The sequence below is a fragment of the Micromys minutus genome (genome assembly GCF_963924665.1).
Source record: "Micromys minutus genome assembly, chromosome: 2".
In the NCBI taxonomy this organism is placed as follows: Eukaryota; Metazoa; Chordata; class Mammalia; order Rodentia; family Muridae; genus Micromys; species Micromys minutus.
The window spans coordinates 51,889,757-51,912,951 of record NC_137971.1 but is presented as its reverse complement, the minus strand read 5'-3'; the positions used below and the strand labels follow the sequence as shown (position 1 = coordinate 51,912,951).

The window sequence follows — 23,195 nt, the reverse complement described above, 5'->3', positions numbered from 1 at the left end:
TAGAAAAGCCCAAACTGTTACACAAACCTGCTTGGCCAGCTAGCGTACCTGTCTGCTACACAGGGGGAAAATACATGTTTCCTGTCCCTGCTCTGCCATCCAAAGACACTCAGACCCAATGACCTCTAGCATAGGCAGCATGCTGCAGTGCCTGAGTGGCTGTTGCCTAGGTTTGCCCAGAAACTGCCAGGATAATTTGGCCCCAAGATACTACCATAAACCTGAGAAAAGTTTGCAGGAGGCCCTCACTGTGGTCCCGCAGCAGCAGAGAACTGGACATCATTTCAGCTCCACCACTCTCAAGCATGTGGCTACAAAGCTAAGTTTCTTAGTGTCTCTGCATATCTGTTTTCTCATTAATAAAATGACGGTCTGTCTTTGAATAGAGGAAATAGACCTTGCAAAGGGCAGAGGTAAGAGTGGGGCCATGTATGCTGTACTGGGGATTGAATCCAGATCCTGCTGTGTGCTAGGCAAATGCTTTCCCACTGAACTACATACAAACCAGCCTGCTTTAATTTTTTATTTTTTGGTAGGCTTCATATAGCCAAGGTTGGGTTCAAACTCACTACGTAGCTAAGCATGACCTAGAACTGACTCCTCACATCCATATCTTGAGTGTTCAGATTACAGGTGCATGATACCACACTGAGCTTATTATATGTTTATTTTCTTTGTTTCTATTATATTTTCATCTACGTGTGCGTGTGCGTGTGTGTGTGTGTGTGGTAGACCTGGGCTGTCCTAGCACACACGGACAGCAGAGGAGTGTCAGGAGCCAAATATGCTTTTTTTGTTATTATTAAACATATATAACAATCACTAGGTATTAGCTCACCACTTTTGAGCAGATCTCTGCAGATCTAGAAAGATACACTGTCTTGTAGTGATGTTATATAGACAAATAGATAATTTCTTAATTCTTAATGATAATCCTATAATAATTTCTAAAATTATATCAGTATTTATTAAGCTCTTTTATAGTGGAACTGCTATTAGGTAGATTCTTTTCTGATAGTCAGAACTGCAAAGAGAACTCTGCCAGTCTCCCAAGTGTCACCAGTTAGTTAATTACTCCTAGAAAGTAACCAGACTTTCTTCTACTCAGAGCACATTCCAAGAGGTATAAAACAATTAACCAAAGGTCATAAAAAGGGAACTAACAATTTATTATAGGTGCTAGGACAGAAGATAAAATATTGATGGAGTTTATCTATACAAAACTTCACTAATAACTTAGTTATGGTTTTTAATTTTCAGTGGAGCTGTGACAGGTGATGAATCTTTAGCTAGATAATTACTCCTTTTTTTTTAAAAAAAAAAAAACACCCAAATTCTTTTTTTTTGTTTGTTTGTTTTTAAGATTTATTTTTTTATTTTATGTGAGCACACTGTAGCTGTTTTCAGACACACCAGAAGAGGGCATCAGATCCCATTACAGATGGTTGTAAGCCACCATGTGGTTGCTGGGAGTTGAACTCAGGACCTTTGGGAGAGCAGTCGGTGCTCTTAACCACTAAGCCATCTCTCCAGCCCTAGATAATTACTCCTAATAAATATGCATGTAAACATTCTGTTGTAAATTTTTTATTTGATTTATGATATAGTTTTATATATAAACTTGTGATGAATTTTTTACCATGTGATCATGTGTTCTGAAAGGTGTATAAGTACAGAGAATAAAGAGATGAGAAAAAACTTTCCCTTGCCCCATTTAGGATCTTTCTGCTTTTCTCCCTTTTCTTGGATAGCCTTCATAGGAAACTTTTTACAACCTAGTAATAAACTTTATCACTTTAAAAGCTATAATCTCTTTTCAAATTGTACCTTTTTGTCCTGTGACTTTGGACTAGCAGGATGAAAGTTAGAGCCACACAATTTCTGTGGAGATAGAACAAAGACCACATTATTTAATCCCTGGCTGTTAGGCTACAGGTGTCAATCCCCCAAGCCAGGGGCTTTAAACCCTCAGAAAGAGCAACAAAGTTTTAAGGACCTTTTAAAAGTTATCATCAGCATTTCAGTATAGTTAGGGAGCTAGAAAGTCCTGAGACCCTCAGACCTTAAAAGCCACACCAGAGACTTACTGTGTGCCCCATCTCTACCCTCTCCAGGCAGGGAGGCCCCGACACAGGACAACTTGCAGGAGTTGGTTCTCTCCTTCCACCACGAGTCAGCCCTGGCAGCAAGCACCGAGCCTGCTGAGACATCTCACTGCTCCTACACTTTTCTTTGCTTTCTGGTTATTTTTGTTTTAAAACATCTATTACACTAATTTAATGTGTGTGTGTGTGTGTGTGTGTGTGCCTCATGTGGAGATCAGAGGGTAGCCATGTAGGTCCCAGAATGACAAGAGGTGTCAGCCTTGGTGGCACTGACCTTTCTTTCTTTCTTTCTTTCTTTTTTTTTTTTTTTTTTTTTTCTTATTTTTTGTTTGAGGCGGGGTCTCAGTACAGATTGGCATTGAACTTTATGTGCATCCGAGGATGACCTTGGACTTCTGATCCTCTTGACTGCACTTCTGAGCGCTGTGATTCCTGGCATCACAATGCACCTGGCTTATGCTACGCTGGGAACAGAACTCAGAGCTCTGTGAATGCTAGGCAAGCACTCCATCAACTCAGCTTCCTCCATAACCCTTATTTTTATATTTTACTTGGTGCTTTAAGAATTTTTTTAGAATTATCTCGTGTTTCAATGTCTTGCCTGTGTGTCTATTTGTACATTGTAGAGACGCTTGATAACTTTGGAGGCATTTGAGCTCCTGGAACTGGAGTTATGAATGGTTGTGAGCCATTCCATGTGTGCAGGAAGCCAAACCCCAGTCCTCTGGAAGAGTAGCCAACTGCCCTTAACCAAGGAGCTATCTCTCTAGTCCCCACTCCCAGCTTTACTGTCCTTATTCCCTTTGTGGTGCTGGAAACGGAAGCAGAGCCTTGCACCTGCTAGGCCAGTGCTGTGCCGTTGAGCCCCATCCCTTTCCCTACTAGCTGGGCAAACCTGGGCAAACTGCTTAATCCCTGTCCCTCAGTTTCCTCAACTATGTAACAGGGGGACTAATGGCACCTGGCTCATGAGATTGTCATGAGAATTAAAACTGGGCTTGGCACAGCCTGAGTACAACACACTGGTCTATGTGATCCTTCTGCTTATAGCAAATGGAAGGTATTCTTTATAGTTCTGAGCTCTGATCTTTGGCGGTCACAGATAGAAGTGATTAAAACATCTGGTCATGCAGGCTTGTGTTTACACTAGGTCAAATGCCAAGCACATGGACTCATTCAGTTGAGTTCAAGCCTGATGTTGGAAATTCCTGTGGCTGCACAGGAAAGGGTTCCCAGGCTAGAGGGAGCAGGAAGACAAGCTACTGTACTCTGGATTGAGAGGGGCCCAGGGAAGACAACAAGGGTCGAGGGGAAGTGGAATCTGGGGATGAGGACAAACTAGAGTTTGACCATAATACAAAGAGCATTATCAGAGATAAGGGAAACAAAGCAGGCCACACAGAACTGCATGTGGCCAGTCACAGAGACCTCGGTTAGAGCATCAGGGAAGTTGATTGCCTTCTGTGCATTCTGTCCCAGCCCCTCCTAGCTTCTGTCTTGGAAAGCTGGAGAGGTAAAAACTATATCTTCTATATCCAGAGTTTCAGTCAGGTGAGACTTACACTTTCAAACTGCTGTGGACACAGTTCAGTTGTAGCAGATCCAGTGTGGCCTTCTCTGAATATATACTGTGGAGGCTCCAGATTCTTGTATTTCAGGGGTATGTATGTCTGAATGTGTAGTTTTGTGGTTTATTTGAAACAGGTGCTTGCTATGTAGCCCAGGCTGGCCGAAGATCATTCTGTCTCAGCCTCAAGAATGTGGAGATTATCCCACACCTGGCTTAGTTCTTCTCTTCCCTTAAGGAACTGGGTATGTTCTCCCTGTGACATGCCACCCAAGTAGCTCTAGTAGATACAGCAGGAAGGTCCTCTACCCATGAAATTCTAGCAATCCTGGAAGACATTCTCCTTATCCTTCGGGAAGTTACCAACGTCTGGTTCCTGACTGCTCCAGACTCACCAGGACAGACCTGTCAGACTCTAAGCAATTAATTATATTAACCACTTTCTACCCATCTAACTACACACACACACACACACACACACACAAATGCTCTTGGCCCACAACAAATGTGTAAAAATGAGTGGGTAACTAGGATGTCAGTTCTCTTTAAGGCACAGTCTCTCTTTCAATTACTGCCATGCTAATTAAGTATTCTGGCTCACCATCTTTAAGATGACTTTCCTATCTCTGCCTCCCATCTCACTGTAGGTGTGCTGGGACTACAGGTGTGAGTTGCTGTATCATGTCTGCCCTTTGATATATCAAAACAGTGTTCTGGGGCTGGAGAGATGGCTCAGTGGTTAAGAGCACTGACTGTTCTTCCAGAGGTCCTGAGTTCAAATCCCAGCAACCACATAATGGCTCACAACCATATGTAATGAGATCTGATGTCCATATATATATATAATAATAAACAAAATTATTTTAAAAAAACAAAAACAGTGTTCTGTTCTCCCAGGACCTATGACTTCCCCCGCTACAGGTTTTTGGCCATGTTTACAATACTGGGCATGGATTGTTTCCTGTTGAGTGAGTTTCAAATCCAATCAGAGTGATTGGTTACCCTCATACCAGTAAGGCCACTAATGTACAATTGGGCACACACTGCCTGGCTGACTGGTCTTGGAATTCACAGGATTCAGAACCAGGTAAGACTGGATATGCCTTTTCTTCCTAGGCAATTCATGGAGCACACACATTCTAAGATATAAAAGTTAGCCAGTAGGAAGAAACTTCTAGGTCAGTTCTCGCTTGATTTGTCCATATTATGCAACCAAGATGCATGGTTTCTTCAGCAATTCAGTCTTATCTAGATCTGAAGGGCAGTTTTGCAGTGAGGTGGCTCATCAGGCAATGGAGCAAGCTGCCAAGTCTGAAGCCCTAAGCAAAATCCTGAGACCCAGGTGATAGGGGAGACAGATAGCTGCCAGCAGTTGTCTGCAGTTCTCTGTGGTACACACACACACACACACACACACACACACACAAACGCAGGGGGGGGAGGCAGGAAGACAGACAGACAGACAGACAGACAGAGAATTTGGGGGGAAAATGCCTCCATCAGTTGGCCCATGGAATTTTTTTTTTCTCTTTTGCTTTTTGTTTTGAGACAAGGTCTCACCACATACCTATAGCTGGCCTGGAACTCACTATGTAGATCAGACTGACCTCAAGTGCTGGATTTGAAGATGTGTTCCTAGTCAGGAGCATTTTCTTAAGTGATGTGAGAGAACACAGCCCATTGTGGACTGTGCCACCTTAGGGCATGTTGTTAGCAACCACAGCCTGCTCCCAAGACCCAGTGACAATGGGACACATCATTACTAGCTACCAAGATATAACACACTCCCACTGTCACCAAGCGTTGCACATCCTGCCCTGCAAATGCACTACATCCCCTTATAAAAGCCAGTCCATCCTCTCTGGGATCTTTTCCCTCCACCCTCACCAGAGCCTCAGTACAGCCTCTTCTCAGGCTTCCTCGACTCTCCTCACTCCAGACAGTGATAAGAACACACGCCTTTCCTCCCCAAGTCGCTTTTTGTTATGTTTTATTACAAAAGAAATGAAAGGGTAAGGTCTTTAATTTAGCTGAGCATGGCCCTGGAGGTCCAATTCTCCTGCCTCCACCACCCTAATAAGGGACTATTATTACACACCACACCTGGTTCATGCAGTGCTAGGAAATAACTCAGGGCAGCATGCATGCTTGGTAAGTGCTCTACTAAACCACAGTCGCTCCTAGCCTTTGTTTGGTTGAGTCGGGAGCTCAGGTAGCTCAGGATGGCCCAGAATGCTCACCTTCCTGTCTCTTCCTACACAGAGCTTTGGTTCCAGGTACACACAGCCTTTTATGTATGTGCTGGGGATCTTAGTTCATATCTGAACGTTTCTGTGAAAAGCACTTTTGTCACTGGGCCATCTCCCAAGCCCCCATAACCTTTTTTGAATGGCAAAATGGGTTTAATTCTTATTATTTGTCAATTTTTATGGCTTTTGTTGGGGCAGTTGAGACAGGGCTTCACACCATGTTTCAGGCTGGCTAGGAAGTCTATATATAGCCCCCACTAGACTTCTGCCTTAGCCTCCCTAGTGCAGGAATTACAGGCAGAGCTATGCTAATTTGATGCCATCCTGAGCTACATATTAAATTATCCTTGGCTATAAAGTAAGCACCTATTTCAAACAAAAACAAAACAACACAATAGTTCCCAAACATCTGTAGAATCTAGTGATACAACTTTTGATACTGGTAAGTTGTATTTTGTCTTTTTCTTGATCAATCCTGTATAGGGTTTGTTGGCCATACTGATATATTTTTTTTCCTTTTTCTTTCTTTTTTATTTCATGCAGATTTTTCAGTGTAGCTTCTAGGAAACTGGCAAGAATATTCGACATTGGGCTAGGACTAGGAAGTAAGCTCAAATACAGCCGAGGAATGTGTTCCTTGTATTTTAATCATCTTGATGAGTCCCTAGAAACAGTGACCTTAGGACTTTGTTTATGCCTTGCTTGTTCCTTGACTACTTTGTTTATGCCTCAGAAGTGGCCACATTCTTTGTGTGAACTTAGAATGATATAAAAGCAGACTGGAAGAAATTAAACCTGCTTCAGTTTCAGCATTTGCTGGGATCATACTATAATGTTGTCTAATTGTCTTTTTTTCTCTCTCTCTAATCCTTGCTCCCTCCCTCGAGACCAAGGATACTGTGGGAAAAGGAATCCCAAGCAAAGGAAAACATAGAAAATGTGGGCCAGTGGTGAGTAAACCCTGTAAAGATTGGACAGGGTAATGGTAGAATGCTTTTGTACATATACTTAGAGATATGCTAAAGTCTAGAGAAGCAAAGATAAGTCAAAAACAGTTTCTGATTTTTATACAAGAATTTGTCCCTGGTTCCCTGAGGAAGGTACAAACATGGGAGATGGTGGGAAAGAGGATTAAAAGGTACTTACTATCCAGCACATAGTCCTAAAAAATTTCCATACATGCTTTTAGCCTTTGGACTTTAGTTAGAGATACTTTAGGTCCTAGACATAAAAGTGTAAAATTAGGAAGGAAATTAGAAGACACAGAGAGTGAAAGCAAGGGGAAAGACAAAACTGTTTCATCTGCACCTCTTATTTATGAGGTTTTGGACAAGAGAGGAAAAAAAATGATGAGCTTCTTGATTCCAGAGACAAAACTGAATTGGAAGATGTCTTAGAGTTTCTATTCCTGCACAAACAAGAAGCAAGTTGGGGAGAAAAGGGTTTATTCAGCTTACACTGTCCACATTGCTGTTTATCACCAAAGGAAGTCAGGACTGGAACTCAAGCAGGTCAGGAAGCAGGAGCTGATGCAGAGGCCATGGAGGGATGCTACTTACTGGCTTGCTTCCCCGGCTTACTCAGCCTGCTTTCTTATAGAATCCACTACCAGCCCAGGGATGGCACCATCCACAACTGGCCTTCCCCACCCTTGAGTGCTAATTAAGAAAATGCCTACAGCTGGATCTCATGGAGGCATTTCCTCAAGGGAGTCTCCTTTCTCTGTGATAGCTCTAGCTCCGGTCAAGTTGACACAAACAAGCCAGTACAGAGGAAGAGGCTGCTAAGTATCAAAATGAGGATTGACCTCCTTTTCCTCTCTTAGGTTTTTTTTTTTTTTTTTTTTTTTTTTAACAAAGGAACTGGCAAGAATATCCAAGAGACAAAAGAAAATAGAAAATGAAACAAAAAGAATGAGCTGGGCTTGTTAAAAGATTTGAGGAAGTTCTCAGAGAACACATTTTACCTCTTCTGGTGACTTTAAAGATCAACAGATGAAAGGAAACCTCTTACTTTAAAACCTAGTGTTACTGTTACCACTTCTTCAAGCAGGACTAAAACAGGCTGTAGAACAAGGGGAAGATTACAAAGATATGTTTTTCATGTTTGAAGCACAGGATCAACAAGGGAACCCTGTGAGATACCACACTCCAATTCCCCTTAAACAGCTAAAGGAGTTAAAAAACCGCTTGTACTCAGTATGGACCTACTGCTCCATCCATTCACCATGGCTGTGGTAGACGGCCTGTCCGCTGAGCTCTTCTGCCTGCAGATTGGAAACAGCTCATTAGCGTTGTGGGGGAGGAGATTATTTGTTATGGGAAATGGAAGTTTTTGAAAGATGCCAGCGGACAGTGGAGTTTAATGTTGGAGCTGACAATCCTGTTCTGTATGAGATGTTAGCGGGAGAAGGTCAGTATCAGGATATATAGGATCAGTTACAATTTAATCCTGATACTTATGCTCAAGTTGGTGGTGCTGCTGCAGGGCCTGGAATGCCTTACCTGCTAAATGGGTTTGCCACAAGACAGTTCAAAAATGAGGCAGGGAGCTGATGAGCCTTTTCAGGAATTTGTTGGCAGGTTGATGAAAGTGGCAGGGGGAGTGTTTGGTGATGCTGATGCTTTTAGTAAAGCAATTGGTTTATGAGAATTCAAGCACAGCCTGTAAGGCCTTATACAAAGATGATTGTAAAAGGTTCGTATTTAGTGTGCCTGCTTGTAACTTTAAAGAACTCATGAAAGTTTATCATTAGAAAGCTTTACTTCAAGGATTGGCTAATAGCATGACATTATGTCAAAATTTTGTTACTGCTTCAATACAAGAAATTAGGACTTTGAATCTTTCCGTATATGTTATTCATCATATGGATGATAATTTATTAGCTGATCCCTCTGAAAGAGTTTTACTGCAAGCCTTTGCTCTTATACAAGCAGCTTTTAAATCTTGGGGATTAGTTGTGGATTCAGAAAAGATTCCAAGACAATATCCTTTTCAATATTTGGGACATCAGTTATAACCTAAACAAATTATGGCTCAGAAAATTCAAATAAGATAATTTACTTACTTTAAATGATTTTCAAAAGCTGTTAAGAGATGTCAATTGGCTAAGAACTCATCTTAAGCTTGCCTCTGTTTGATATTCTCAAGGGGAACACAAATCCTAATTCTCCTCAACAATTTACTGATAAGGGACAAATAGTTTTGCAGAAGGTAGAGGAAGCTATTAGCCAACAACAGATACATTATATAAACTATGATCAAATGTTAGCTGTTTGCATTCTTGCTACTTCTCATGCATCAACAGCAGTTCTTTGGCAGAAGAGACCATTAATATGGATTCATCTTCATCTCCAAGTTTTAACACCCTATTATGAAGCTGTTGTTAATACATAACTGTAAGATAGAATCATGAAAGTATTTTGGGGAAAAAAAGCCTGATGAAATATTTATTCCTTATTCCAAACAACAATTAAATTGGTTATTGCAGAATACTGATATTTGGCCTATTGCATGTGCATGTTTTCAGGCAAAATAAATAATCATTATCTAATAGACACATTGTTACAATTTTCCTCTAAACATGCTTTTGTATTTCCTGTAAATTTACACACACAGCCCATAGAGAATGCACTTACTGTATTTACAGACAGCTCATCTAATGGGAAGGCAGCATACATAATTGGGTCACATGTTTATTCTCTTGTGTTTCCCCTGCTTCAGCACAATAAGTGAATTATGTGCTATAGCCACTGTTTTTGAAATGCTGAAAAAACCCAGCTTTTAATTTGTATACTGATAGTCAATATGTAGCTCATGGTTTATAATTGCTTGAAACTGTTCCCTGTTTAGACACTGCAAATTCTCAAAATTTGCAATTATTTATGTAACTACAACTGGATTTAAGAGAATTTACATGTGACTACTGACTCCTTCTCAGGCTTTCTTGTTAAAACTGTTTTAACAGGAGAAGCAACAAAAAATGTAATTACTCATTGCCTAGGTTGCTTCTCTATGCTGGGTGTTCCAAATCAGATCAAAACAAGTAATGGAACTGGCGATTGTAGTCGTGCATTTGAGATGTTTTGTTGACAATTTAATATTACCCACATTATTGAGATTTCTTATAATCCTCATGGATAAGGTACTGTGAAATGGGCTCATAGAACTTTAAAACAATGTCTTCATAAAATAAAAAAGGGGAACTTATATCCCTATACAACACAAAACTATTTAAATCATGCTCTTTTCATTTAAATTTTTAAAAAATCGGATGTTCATGGATGTTCAACTGCTGAGCATTTTTGGCATCCTCTCCCTACCACTACGCATGCTTCGGTGGGAAGGAAGGATTCTGTGACAGGCAAATGACATGGACCTGGCCCTGTACTCATATGGGGACAAGGTCACATTTGTTTTTTTCACAGGAAGAAAATGGGGGGCAATGGATGGCAGAAAGGCTGGTGTGACAAATAGAACAATTCCATGTTCCTGTTCATTCCCTTACTGATGAGGATGATGATGGTGCCTATATGCAATGAACTCTACTGGGCACACGATCCTGACCCACCACTGATACACAGCAGTGTGGTTCAGCCTGGAGATTCTTTTGGCCAGTAATAATTCTCAACTTCTAGGATCTCCTTGGACAACGGAGTCAACTTACAATAAGACCATGACTTTCAATGCATTTGGTGATGGGATTCCTGTTTGCTTTGTAAAGAATAGTACAAATGGTAAGTGTATTTCTGTGTTCACTCATATTTTGAAGAAAATGTTTTACAAACTGTAACCCAGAGCATAGAGATGGACATGCCTAAACTTTATAAGAGATTCTCTCCTGGTCCTCATGAGATAGGACCTTGTAGATCTGGACCCACAGAGAACGTGGATCTGGCATTTAACAAACTATCAGAAGGAAAGGATGTTAAAACCAGCCCCCAACGTGGTTTAATGTTTCCATTAATAATCAAATTATTGATTGAGCAAGGAATCAGGCAAACATTGGACAAAAGAAGATGTCCATGTCTTTGGCTATCAGATTAAAGTCATTTTCAATGGCATATTTGGAAGTTAGCTGCAGCTCTCTATGAAGTTACATTAGAAATAGACAAAACTGGGGCATGATCTGGATTTCAAACAAGTGTTGTGCATGTGTTAAGGCTCCTATTCTTTTATTACTTGGTCAGGCTAAAATTATGGTATTTATTGTAAGTTGTGTTGATTGCACACTTTCTAATTGTGTTAGCGAATTGAAATCTGGTATGTTTGTTATGGTAATCTACCTATTAGCTTTTGTTTTATTGCCTGTGAGTATAACAGGACCTTAGCATTCTGAAAAAAGCTTACAAATATTGGAAGAAACAAGTCAGGCTTTACATAGAAGCAAGAGGGCTGTGGATCTGATTATTGCTTGTATAGCAGTTTTGATGCCACTGTTTCTGCATTTCCTTTGATGCAAGAAGTTAAAACAGCCACTTTTGTTAATTATTTGGCAAAAAATGTTACTAATGTTCTTAGTATTCATGAGGATTTGGGTAGGTGTTTGGAACAAGGAATTGATGCTCTTTATAATACTATTCAAATTATTGGAGAGGAGGTTCAGAGTTTAAGAGTAAGAAATGGGACTGAAGAGATGGCTCAGTGGTTAAAAGCACTGACTGTTCTTCCAGAGATCCTGAGTTCAATTCTCAGCAACCACATGGTGGCTCACAACCATCTGTAATGGGATCAGATACCTTCTTCTGGTGTGTCTGAAGAGAGTTATAGTGTACTCATAAAATAAATAAATAAAGCTTAAAAAAAAGAGTAAGAAGCCAGCTGGAGTATCACACTAAGTACCAGTGAACCTGTATCACTTCTAAAATTTACAATAACAGTCTCTATAATTTATTGAAAAATTCAAAGATACTTACAGGGTATTTGGCATAGTTCTAACACCTCTTCAGATGTTTTAACTTTGCATTCTGCGATTATGAACCTAAAGAATGCTGCTCCACTGAGTTTTGATGCTGCAGATATTGCTGATAAAATTATTCATGGCTTAAGGTCAGTATTTCCATCTTGGCTTATATAGCTTGATTATCTTGGCCCTTCTTGTCCTGGGAATACTTTTATATTCCTGCCCATTTTGATAAAACTTGCCTTTAAAAACATCAACATGTTAGCGGCCAAAATACATGGCTTGAAACTTAAAATGGATCCCCAGACACAGCCATTCACTGAAGAGGCTGGCAGTCAATGATGGGTAAGATTCTGCACAGAGCCTTACCAACCTAAGACAGAAGTGTATTGTCTTGGATAATACATTTTCAATGATATGTAAGGAAGAAATTATTGTCAGATAAGACAAGACACAGTCTTGTTTATGAAATAGAAGAGGGAGATATGGAGAGCTCTTGGTTCCAGTTCTAGGAAATTGGCAGAAATATTTGACATTGGGCTAGGACACAAGAGTAATACAGTCGAGGAATATATTCCTTTTATCTTCATCATGTTGTCACTAGAAACACTGACCTCGGGATCTTTGTTTGTACCTTGTTTGTTCCTTGACCACTTTGTTTATTTATGCCTTAGGACTGACCATATTCTTCTTCGCATACACCTATGATGATATAAAATCAGACTGGAAAGAAATTAAACCCACTTCAGCACTTGCTGGGGCCATAACTATAATGTTGCCTAATTGGGTTTTTTTCTTTAATCCTTCCTCCCTCCTATGAAACCTGGTTGACTGAGCTGGCTTGATAATTTTTTTAAAGATTTAATTATCTATTTATTAAAAGATATATTTAAAAATTTAAAGATTTCCATTTGAAATCTTTATTAAACTATTTTAAATAACTCTGAATTACTTATGTAAATAAAAATTTAAATGTATAAGCTTATTTAAAAGCAGATACATCTATAGAATTATTATGTATACAGTGTTCTGCCTGCATGCCAGAAAAAGGCACCAGATTTCATTACAGATGGTTGTGAGCCACTATGTGGATGCTGGGAATTGAACTCAGGACCTCTGGAAGAGCAGTCAGTGCTCTTAATCACTGAGCCATTTTTCCAGCCCTATTTCCTTTATTGTTTTTCTTTTTCTCTTCTCTTTTTCTTCTTCTTTTTCAACATGGTTTCACTGGCTATTCTGGATCTAAGTAGACCAAAGACCAGACTGGCCTTTAACTCACAGAGATCTGCCTGCCTTATAAGTGTAATGTATTAAGTCGTTTTCAGTACAGAATATGGTTTAGCTTGGCAAAAGTTCCACATGCACTTAAGCAAAAAAAGGGCCCTGGGAGGTGCACACCTGTATTCTGGCTTCCACGTAGCTGAACCACAAGATGGTTTCCAGGCCACACAGGGCCTGAAGTCAACAGGATTCTGCAAGCTCAAGGTCACACTGAACCACAGAATGGGTTCCAGGCTACACATGGCTTCCAAGTGAAACCTTGTTTTAAACCAACGACACAGTCACCTGTTGCAAGATATTTAATCACACTGTGAACCCGGCAATTGTGTTCACTGAAAGACTCTGTTTCTAGTTGTGGTGTGGCTCAGCCTTAGCTCACACCTGTAATCCCTCTGGTTGGAATACAAACAAGCTTTTAGCACACACTTAATCCCAAGCAAGAAGGTAAAGTTAGTTTGTAGAAGGAAGCACCTGAGCTTGAAAATGATTTCTAATTGAATGGCAAACAAAGTGACAAATCAGAGAAAGGTTTGACAGAATAGGGTATGGCCACCTCTCATGAAAAGAGAAAAAAGGGAAGCTACTTAAGAGCTGCAGGGTGAGTGGCAGTTTACCCAGACCAGCTGGACAGAGGCAGGCTGCAGAGGGAAAAGCAGTGACACTCAGGTGAAGACAGAGTGAGCCAAGAGAATGAGGAGGACCCAGATCAGAACAGATTGCCAGAGTTAGTTTGCCAAGCAGAATTATCAGTCCAAAGCTTAGAAAGAAGCCAGAGTGAATCAGTCAGCTTGAAGAGGAGAGTTTGGACCAGCACAGCTGAGTCAAATCAGGCAGGCAGAGTTCAGAAAGAACTACAAAACGGGTGAGCTTCTTCAGCAGTAAGTCACAGAAGCTGGAAACATTCTAGGCCTAGATTAGATTGTACAGAGCTGTAAGCTTCCAGGACTTCCAGAGATGACAATTACTTCAGGAGAATAAAGTTACTTTTATAACCAACCAACTAGAACAATGAAGACATTTAAAGAAATCATAGTGCTGGAGAGGTGGCTCAGTGGTTAATAATTTTATATATTCACATATATAAAATAAATAAGTAAATAAATATATAAAGACAAGGAATCATGAAGTCTGCCGTTGTCCTGTGGAGAGAGTATAATGTCAGCATATCAGGTTGATCATGTTTTCCTAACCGTTGGGAAAGAACTGTAGAAAGCTTTGACTATTGTAGACTGGCCTGTTTTCCCTTTCAGTTCAGTCACATTTAACTTTTTTATAGTTTGAAGATTGTTTTCAGCGAATAAATATTTAATATTGCTATATTTGTGTGATTACCATTTATAATAATAATTATAATAATAATAATTAGATAGGTTTCTAGAGATAGGGTTTCTCTGTGTAACCCCGGTTATCCTGGAACTTGCTCTTTAGACCAGGTTGGCCTTGAATGCACAGAGATCTGCCTGCCTCTGCATCCTGAGTGCTGGGATTAAAGGTGTGCGCCACCACTGCCTAACACATTTTACCTTTCAAAGAATATACTTATTTTTTTCTGGTATAGTGCCACATGCTTTTAATTCAAGCACTTGGGAGGCAGAAGCAGGCAGACCTGAGTTTGAGGCCAGCCTAGTCTACAGAGTGAGTTCAAGGACAGCCAAAACTATATCTAAGACCCTATCTTGAAAATATACATACACAGTTTACCTGTTTGTGTTTTGGCTCTGTGTGTGTGTGTGTGTGTGTGTGTGTGTGTGTGTGTGTGTACTATATACACACCTACTTCCTACTCTCCAGTAGACTTTCTTTCCTTTTTCTTCTTTTCTTTGGGGGTGGATAGGGGTGGGGCAGGGTTTCTCTGTGTAACCCTTTCTTTCCCAGAATCCATTCTATAGACTGCCAGGTTGGCCTTGAACTCGGAGATCTGCTTGCTTCTACCCCCAAATTTCTGGGATTAAAGGCATGTGCTGTACCTAACCGGTAGCATTACCTCCTAATTTTTAGGTAATTCACTAATATTAAGGTACCTAGGGAGGTCCTGGTTCATCGTTTATGGGGAGCTGGAATTACAGGCTGTACTGTCATGCCTGGCATTGTTTTTAAAATTACATTGAGGCTGAGTCAGCTCATATAAATGGGAAGAGCACCCTCTAGCTGTTGAACTTGAGTAGCAGATAGTTAAATAGGTTGTAGAGCTCAGAGAACTGGTCAAGAGTTGCCTGCTACCACCATATAGGTCCTGGTGATTAGACTCTTGTTAGACTAGGAGCAAATGCTTTAATCCTCAAGACATGGGGATGTCCCTGCCCCCACTTTTTTTTTTTTTTTTTTGGATAGGATCTTACTCTATAGCCCTAGAGTGGCCTCAGATTTATAGTAATCTTCCTGCCTTGGCCTCTCAATTTTCTGGGATAATAGGAGTGGGCCCCTGTGCTCTGCTCCTCAAAGGCTGAGCAGATCTGAGGAGGGAGCCTCACCTCAGGGGCCTGAGAAACTGAATCCATAGGAGCAGAGGAAATGTTGCAAGAAAAGAGGCCAACATGGACACAGAATTTAAATAAAACTACGAACATAGGAGGTGAGACCTGCGGGAGGGGGAGATTGCCACAAAATTTAGGAGGTTTTCAAGAATGGGGGAGACTGAGACTGTGGGATTAAATTAACCAGTAGAAGGTCATGTCTAGCCTTTTGGGGGAAGGAGTGGGGAGGAACCTGAACCATTAAAGTCAACAGGTGGTGGAGAAGATGGCAGAGACCAAGAGCACAAGGACTGAGGGGCAGATGGACATTAACGCCGGGACCCTTTAATACAGCTCCTCATGCTGTGGTTACCCCCATCCATAAGATTATTTCGTTGCTACTTCATAACTGTAATTTCTGTTACTGTTATGAATTGAATATAAATATCTGATATGCAGATATCTCATATGCGACCCCCTGTGAAAGGCTTTGATTCCCAAAGGCTTACGAGTCACAGGTTGAGAACCACTGCCTTAAAGACTCCTTAGGACCATTTTTCTTAGACTTCTGTATTCGCAGTGAGTCCGAGTTAACAATAGAAGGAGTACCCTCTAGCTGGTAAACTTGGGTGATGATGTGGACGCTTTAACTCTCCATTCTGTTTGCGACTACACTGATATTGCCTGAGTCCTAACAGACAAACTGAATAGAGGGTCTGGCTATCTCCCAGGGATAAACACACATGCTGACTTGAGCTTTTGGGGTGTTGAAAAGTCAACGTCTTCTCACAGAACTTTCCACGCAAACCTAGCAATAACTGGCGCTCTGCTTCGTGTCAGTCCAGACACACCCAAGCGCTGCTCCTTTTACGGGGCGCAGTAAGCGTTCCCTGGCGGGGACAGGGATCCCTGGCCTACCGACTGCGCTTTCTCTGCTGGCAGCCAGTTGCGGTAGGACCCAGACCAACGCAACTCTGCCTACTGACCCTAGCAACCACTCACCTGCTCTTCTTTCTCTATAGGCCAGAAAAATATTTTATTTCTTTTTTCATTGGTCCGCGTAACTTTATTGCAACCAATCAGCGGTAGCCACGGGAACAAACTCACTCCTACACAACCTGCGTTAGGGGGAGTTGACCTGAGAAGACGTATATCTGTTTTCTGCGTCTGTTTTTCGAGAAGCGCTTTACTTCTTACTGCGTCGTAGCTATCCCTGGAATGAGGCGCTTACACATTTTATTTCTTTCATGCCTGACCTAAAGTCTGGCCCTTGCTCGCTCCTGTCCCCCCTCCAAATGGCTCGGCCCGCGGAATGCCCCATCTTTCAGGCACTTTGAGAGCCGGAATCTTGGAGGAGTTTAGGGTGGTGATTCTACAACGGTGACTAGCAAGTGTGGGACTTAAGCCCTCTCCCACTGCTCTCTTTGTCGTGGCCACGCGTCACATCTCTCGCTCGTTCCGGCTGCCTGAGCGCGGGCCCCAGAAGCGCTGGCGAAATTGATGCGTGCAAAGCGTACTTGGTACGGTCCACTCCGCCGCGCCCCGCGCCGCCGGAAGTGAGGTGTCTTACCCCCGAAGTTCCGGTTCGCAGGGGGTGGGGAGTGTTGTTAACCGGAGCGGCTGCCGCAGTCGCGGTGATTGAGCGTGCTCGCGGCACTGGGCTCCTGGTGAGTGAACCGAAGTCTGGTCCAGATTGCGGTTGGGGATGGGAGGTCGGCGTCTAGGACCTTGCCCTTTGGGGTCACTGAGATCAGCCCGCCCCCCTGCGTTCCGCCGCCAGCTTTCGGCCTGTCAGATGGCTGGAGACCTCAGGCGGCGGCGCGGCCACCGTTCCAGAGGCCGGGCCCCGCCTGCGAGGTTGGCAACTCCTAGCGTTCACAGGTGCGCGAATGTGAGGCGACCTGAGTGGTTCTCAGTCCCGCCGCTGCACCCTGGCGGCCGGCCGTTTCTCCGGTTCTCGGAGTGGACCCTGCTAGGGGAGGGGGGCGCCAGGGTTCCAGACTGACGTACCCCGCTGGGCGCGCGTCTGCGCTGACCACCCTGGCACAGCTGTCACTGGTGGTGCGGCCTTCTCAAGCTGTGCCCTCTGCACCTTGCCTCCTCCACCCCTGGCGTGTCCAGGTTCCCGCCTCTAAAACCTATCATCCCAGTTCTTTGGAGTGTCAGCAGTAGCAGCCCCCCTCCTCCCAACATTGCTGCTTTTCCTCACTGACTCCCTAGAGGAGGCATCTTAGCAGGCAGAATGAAAAGAGCCCTAGATTTGAAACGAGACTGACCCAAGTTTCAGGCCTTGCATCACTGTGAGCTTCTAATCCCTTTGAGTCCCAGTTTCCCATTTGTGAAACAGGGAGTATATGCTGTTTTGAACCTAATGGCTGTCAAAGTGAAATGAGTGTATTCCCTTACTCTGCCAGGGAATGTGCAAGGTTTGCCCAGTATGGATATCACACATGTCATTTTCCTTGTGCAGGTCTCTGGGCCAGGGCAATGTTCCGCACCGCAGTGATGATGGCGGCCAGCCTGGCGCTGACCGGGGCAGTGGTGGCTCATGCCTACTACCTCAAACACCAGTTCTACCCCACTGTTGTGTATTTGACCAAGTCCAGTCCCAGCATGGCAGTGAGTTCAGGGCTCAGGGAAGGAAGAATGCCCAGGGAGGGAAGGAGGAGTCTACCTGGGGCAGAGGCGGGGCCACATGTCATAGAAGCAGGGGAGAAATAGCCTCTGGCTACCTAACTTGGAATAATGTGTGACAATCATGGGGACCTGTCAGAATGATGAGTCCCAGTCAGAGGAAAGCAGAAAATGACCTCAAACCATGACCTTTCCTCACCCCTAGGTCCTGTACATCCAGGCCTTTGTCCTTGTCTTCCTCTTGGGCAAGGTGATGGGCAAAGTGTTCTTTGGGCAGCTGAGGGCAGCAGAGATGGAGGTAATATGTTGGTGGCCCCAAAGGACAGGGTCCAGAGCCTGGCACACAATGACTGGGTTCCATATCATGCCCTGCTCTCCCCACAGCACCTTCTGGAACGGTCCTGGTACGCTGTCACTGAGACGTGTTTGGCCTTCACCGTTTTTCGGGATGACTTCAGCCCTCGATTTGTGGCACTCTTTACACTCCTTCTCTTCCTCAAATGTTTCCATTGGTTGGCTGAGGACCGTGTGGACTTTGTGAGTTGGGAGTGGCTGGTGAGAATTCCAGTGGATTGGGGTATGGGACAACCCCAACCATCTTGATGATGTTCCTCTCTGCTCTGCCTCAGATGGAACGCAGCCCCAACATCTCCTGGCTCTTCCATTGCCGAATCGTCTGTAAGTGAGACTCACGAAGAGGCGGGTGTTACTTGAGGGAAAGGGGACCACTGAGGAGTAGAATGTGAAAAGTCAAAACCTATGAGCCAGTACCCAGAGTCCTGGCTGCCCCTCAGTCCACAGCTGCACAGGAAAGATAATTTAAGAAGTTAATTTGCATAGTCTCTACTCTGTTCCACTCCAGGGCTTCTTAACTGCCTGGGCATTCAGCTCTCTGCCTTCTCCCCTGGGCCTGGGTTGCCCCAACACCCTGCCTGGGCAAAAGTAGTTCCCAGAGGGCTGATTCCTCTTGGGTGTACACATCTAAGCAGATGGCTAGGTCTATGGACATGAGGGTCAGACTGTCCTAGAGCGGGAAGTGATTGTCAGGCCTCCGCTCACCTTACTTTCCTCCCTTTGGGGGTCTCCACAGCTCTTATGTTCCTCCTGGGGATCCTGGACTTCCTCTTTGTCAGCCATGCTTATCACAGTATCCTGACCCGTGGGGCTTCTGTGCAACTGGTGTTTGGCTTTGAGGTAAAACTGGTTTGGGGGACAACGCTGAGATGGTACTGCATGTGCTGTGAGCAATCCTACAAGTGCTTTCTGAGGACCTGCTATGTCCACCCCCTAGCTGGCCACCATGCAGCCTCTGTCATTTGGTCCTGGCCACCCTCATACATTGCTAGGCTATTGCAGAAGGGCATGAAGAAAGGCTGGTATAATATAGAAGAGTTCTTGACCTGGGCATCTTAGTATGCCTTCCTAGAAGCTGATGCCACAGCTGGCTATGAATGGAAAAGAGAAAATTGCTGGGTAGATCACCCAGGAGACATGTCCCAGCTCACATTTGCAGAGTGCTTACCACGTGCCAGGCCTTGTGCTGTGTTCATGAGTTACAACCAACTATGTTGTTAGAGATGACAGTTAATGCTTTGGAGGTTGAGCCAGTTGTTCCCAGGCTGGGAGGACCCTACTTGTGTCTAAAGTCTGTGTTTGTATCATTGCACCCACTGTACTGAAGCTAGGGCGAGGGGAAGCTGGTGCTTACATCTGTCTCCCCTCCCTCTCTCCCTCCCTCCCTCCCTCCAGTATGCTATTCTGATGACCATGGTGCTTACCATCTTCATCAAGTATGTGCTGCACTCTGTGGACCTCCAGAGCGAGAACCCCTGGGACAACAAGGCCGTATACATGCTCTACACGGAGCTGTTTACAGGTAACAGGATCCTGGGCCTCTCCTGGTCCACTCCAGCATCCCACGCATGCAATGTCTGTCAGCCCTGTGGCCAACTGTGGTCTCCCTTTCCTCCTCAGGCTTTATCAAGGTCCTGCTGTACATGGCCTTCATGACCATCATGATCAAGGTGCACACATTTCCGCTCTTCGCCATTAGGCCCATGTACCTGGCCATGAGGTGAGTCCAGCCTTGTCCCTTTACTTTCTCAGACTGATCTCTCCTGTGTCTTCTCGCACTCACTGACTTGTCCCTTCAGGCAGTTCAAGAAAGCTGTGACAGACGCCATCATGTCTCGCAGAGCCATCCGCAACATGAACACACTGTAAGTGGGCTTACTCTGGCTGCTCTCCCAAACCCCTAGATCCTTTGCTCCTAGTTCTGGTCTTGACATGCATTCTGCCATTTTAACTAGGTACCCGGATGCCACCCCTGAGGAGCTCCAGGCAATGGATAATGTCTGTATCATCTGCAGAGAAGAAATGGTGACTGGTGCTAAGAGATTGCCATGCAACCACATCTTTCATACGAGGTGGGAGGAGTTCTGGGGGACCTGCAACTTGGGCACAGGCTCATGGGAACCTGCTGACCACCACCTGATCTTACTCCCAGCTGCCTGCGTTCCTGGTTCCAGAGACAGCAGACCTGCCCGACATGCCGTATGGATGTCCTGCGGGCATCGTTGCCAGCCCAGTCACCACCACCCCCTGAGCCTGCTGACCAAGGACCACCTCCAGCCCCTCATCCACCACCACTGCTGCCACAGCCCCCTAATTGTAAGTGGTCCTTCATTTGCCCACAGAGGACCTTCCTTGTCCTTGGGTACTTGCCCTGAGCTGGGTACCAACAATGCTGAGAAATCCTAAATGTCTGCCCTCCAGAAGCTCATTCTGGGCAGGAAGGGGTGAGAAGATGAGAACTAGACAATGATGAGTCGTAAGCAGGGCCTGCCAGAGTGGAGGACAGCTCTCAGTAGCCATGGGCTCTGCCTGGAGTGGGAACTGTCAGCCCATCCCTCTTCTCACTACTGTTTTTTTCTCTGCAGTTCCCCAGGGCCTCCTGCCTCCTTTCCCTCCAGGCATGTTTCCACTGTGGCCCCCAATGGGTCCCTTTCCACCTGTCCCACCTCCCCCAAGCTCAGGAGAGGCTGGGGCCCCTCCATCCACAAGTGCAGGTGAGCCTTTTGCATGCCAAGGCAACTGAGGGTGGCAAGTCAGATCTAGAGACCTGGAGACTGACTTCTATTCTGTATTTTGCCAGCTGTTTCTCGGCCCAGTGGAACAGCCACCACCACAGCTGCTGGCACTAGTACTTCTGCCCCACCATCTGGCTCTGTACCTGGCCCAGAGGCTGGTCCTGCCCCTGGCTTCCCATTCCCTCCTCCTTGGATGGGTATGCCTCTGCCTCCGCCTTTTGGTAAGTTGGTCACTCTATGGGATATTTGGGTTAAAGAGGTGACACCCAGGCAGCTCAGACTGACCTCTGTATCTCCTGTCAGCCTTCCCCCCAATGCCTGTGCCTCCTGCGGGCTTTGCTGGCCTAACCCCAGAGGAGCTGAGGGCGCTGGAGGGCCATGAGCGACAACACCTGGAGGCCCGGCTACAGAGTCTGCGCAACATACACACACTACTGGATGCTGCCATGCTGCAAATCAACCAGTACCTCACTGTGCTGGCCTCCCTGGGGTATGCATGCCAGATTCTCCTAGAGCTCAAAAAAGGTCCTTTGTATTTTTTTTTTTTTTTTTTAAGATTTATTTCTTTCAAGTATGTGAGTACACTGTCACTGTTTTCAGACACACCAGAAGAGGGCATCAGGTCCCATTCCACATGGTTGTGAGCCACCATGTGGTTGCTGGGAATTGAACTCAGGACCTCTTAATCATTGAGCCTTCTCTCCAGCCTGCCTTTGTAGTTTTTGACACTTGTCTATAGGCATGTACAAGAGCTCTTGGCCACGCCTACTGCTTTCATCCTTCATTCCAGGAAGTGCATCCATAGCTATGTAGGATCAATTTATTAGTAAGCTGATTGTGAAATTTGTTTTTTCTAAGCTCAAATTGTTGCTGGCATTCCCTGCTATAGCATCACCTCACATGTCTGCCAGTCCTGACACCGGCAGCTTCCAACACTGAGGGAGCAGATACCAGAAAGTCACCTGAAGCCAGCCCACCCATGTTCAGGTGCTAGTGTCATCGCTTGAAGACTTCCTGTACATTAGAATAAAAAGCAAACTCCCAGTCAGGTGACTCGTGCAGAGGGCTGGCCGGAAGCTAGAGTCCAAGGCTTGAGCATTCTGACCTACTCAGTGAAATAAACACCTTCTACATTATCCACCTCTTAAAGATGGAAGAATAACAGGAAATTGTCAGCTGTCTGCTGCAAGTGACTTAGAATCCACGGGGCTGAATCACTTGAACTTGACCCTTTGGTTGCCTCACCTGACAATCTAATCACCTATTCACTTATGCCTACTCCTCACCAGAGCTTACCCTGCAGGGCTCATGGTGGTGGGTGGTAGGAGAATGCCATGGTCAGGCCTCTTGTTCCTTCTCTTGCCAGGCCTCCCAGGCCAGCTACTTCAGTGAACCCTACTGAAGAGACTGCCTCTACAGTGGTATCTGCTGCCCCTTCTACTAGCGTCCCCAGCTCTGAGGCTCTTACCCCATCCCCTGGAGCTTCCCCACCAATTGTAGAAGCTGAAAAGCCTCCTGGTAAGTGAGTAACCTTTAGGGGTGGGATGAAGGGTACACTGGGCTTCACTTGTGACGTCTCTTCCTAGCTCCTGAGTCAGTGAGCGTTGCAGAGGAGCTCCCCGAGGATGGAGAGCCTGATGCTGCAGAACTCCGCCGGCGTCGCCTGCAAAAGCTGGAGTCTCCTGTTGCCCACTGACACTGCCCATATCTGGCCCTGCTCTCGAGTGGCCCTCACTGGAACATGTCCTGCCACCAAGTGCCAGCTCCCTCTCTGCTTGCACCAGGGAGTAATAACCCCAGTTGAGAAAGACGTGGCAGGATCTCTGAGGATCGAGAAGTGTCTGGGCTTCCAGTCGATCCATTCCCAGTGCCCCTGACAGCCATGGGGATGTTGTTCAGCTCTAACCTTCCTCCT

The 23,195-nt window shown here is 44.6% G+C and overlaps 1 protein-coding gene across 1 annotated transcript; it reads left to right on the top strand.

Annotated features, from left to right (window-relative positions):
* Positions 1 to 16,821: 16,821 nt before the first annotated feature.
* SYVN1 (synoviolin 1) lies at positions 16,822 to 23,109 on the top strand. The gene is made up of 16 exons (XM_080913493.1): positions 16,822 to 17,224; positions 18,028 to 18,176; positions 18,397 to 18,489; positions 18,576 to 18,728; positions 18,821 to 18,869; positions 19,282 to 19,385; positions 19,941 to 20,067; positions 20,166 to 20,265; positions 20,345 to 20,410; positions 20,501 to 20,617; positions 20,698 to 20,861; positions 21,131 to 21,259; positions 21,346 to 21,501; positions 21,584 to 21,770; positions 22,647 to 22,798; positions 22,867 to 23,109. Exons 2-16 carry the CDS (start codon positions 18,045 to 18,047, stop codon positions 22,974 to 22,976), a joined length of 1,839 nt encoding a protein of 612 aa, XP_080769619.1. The 5' UTR covers positions 16,822 to 17,224; positions 18,028 to 18,044; the 3' UTR covers positions 22,977 to 23,109.
* Positions 23,110 to 23,195: the final 86 nt, after the last annotated feature.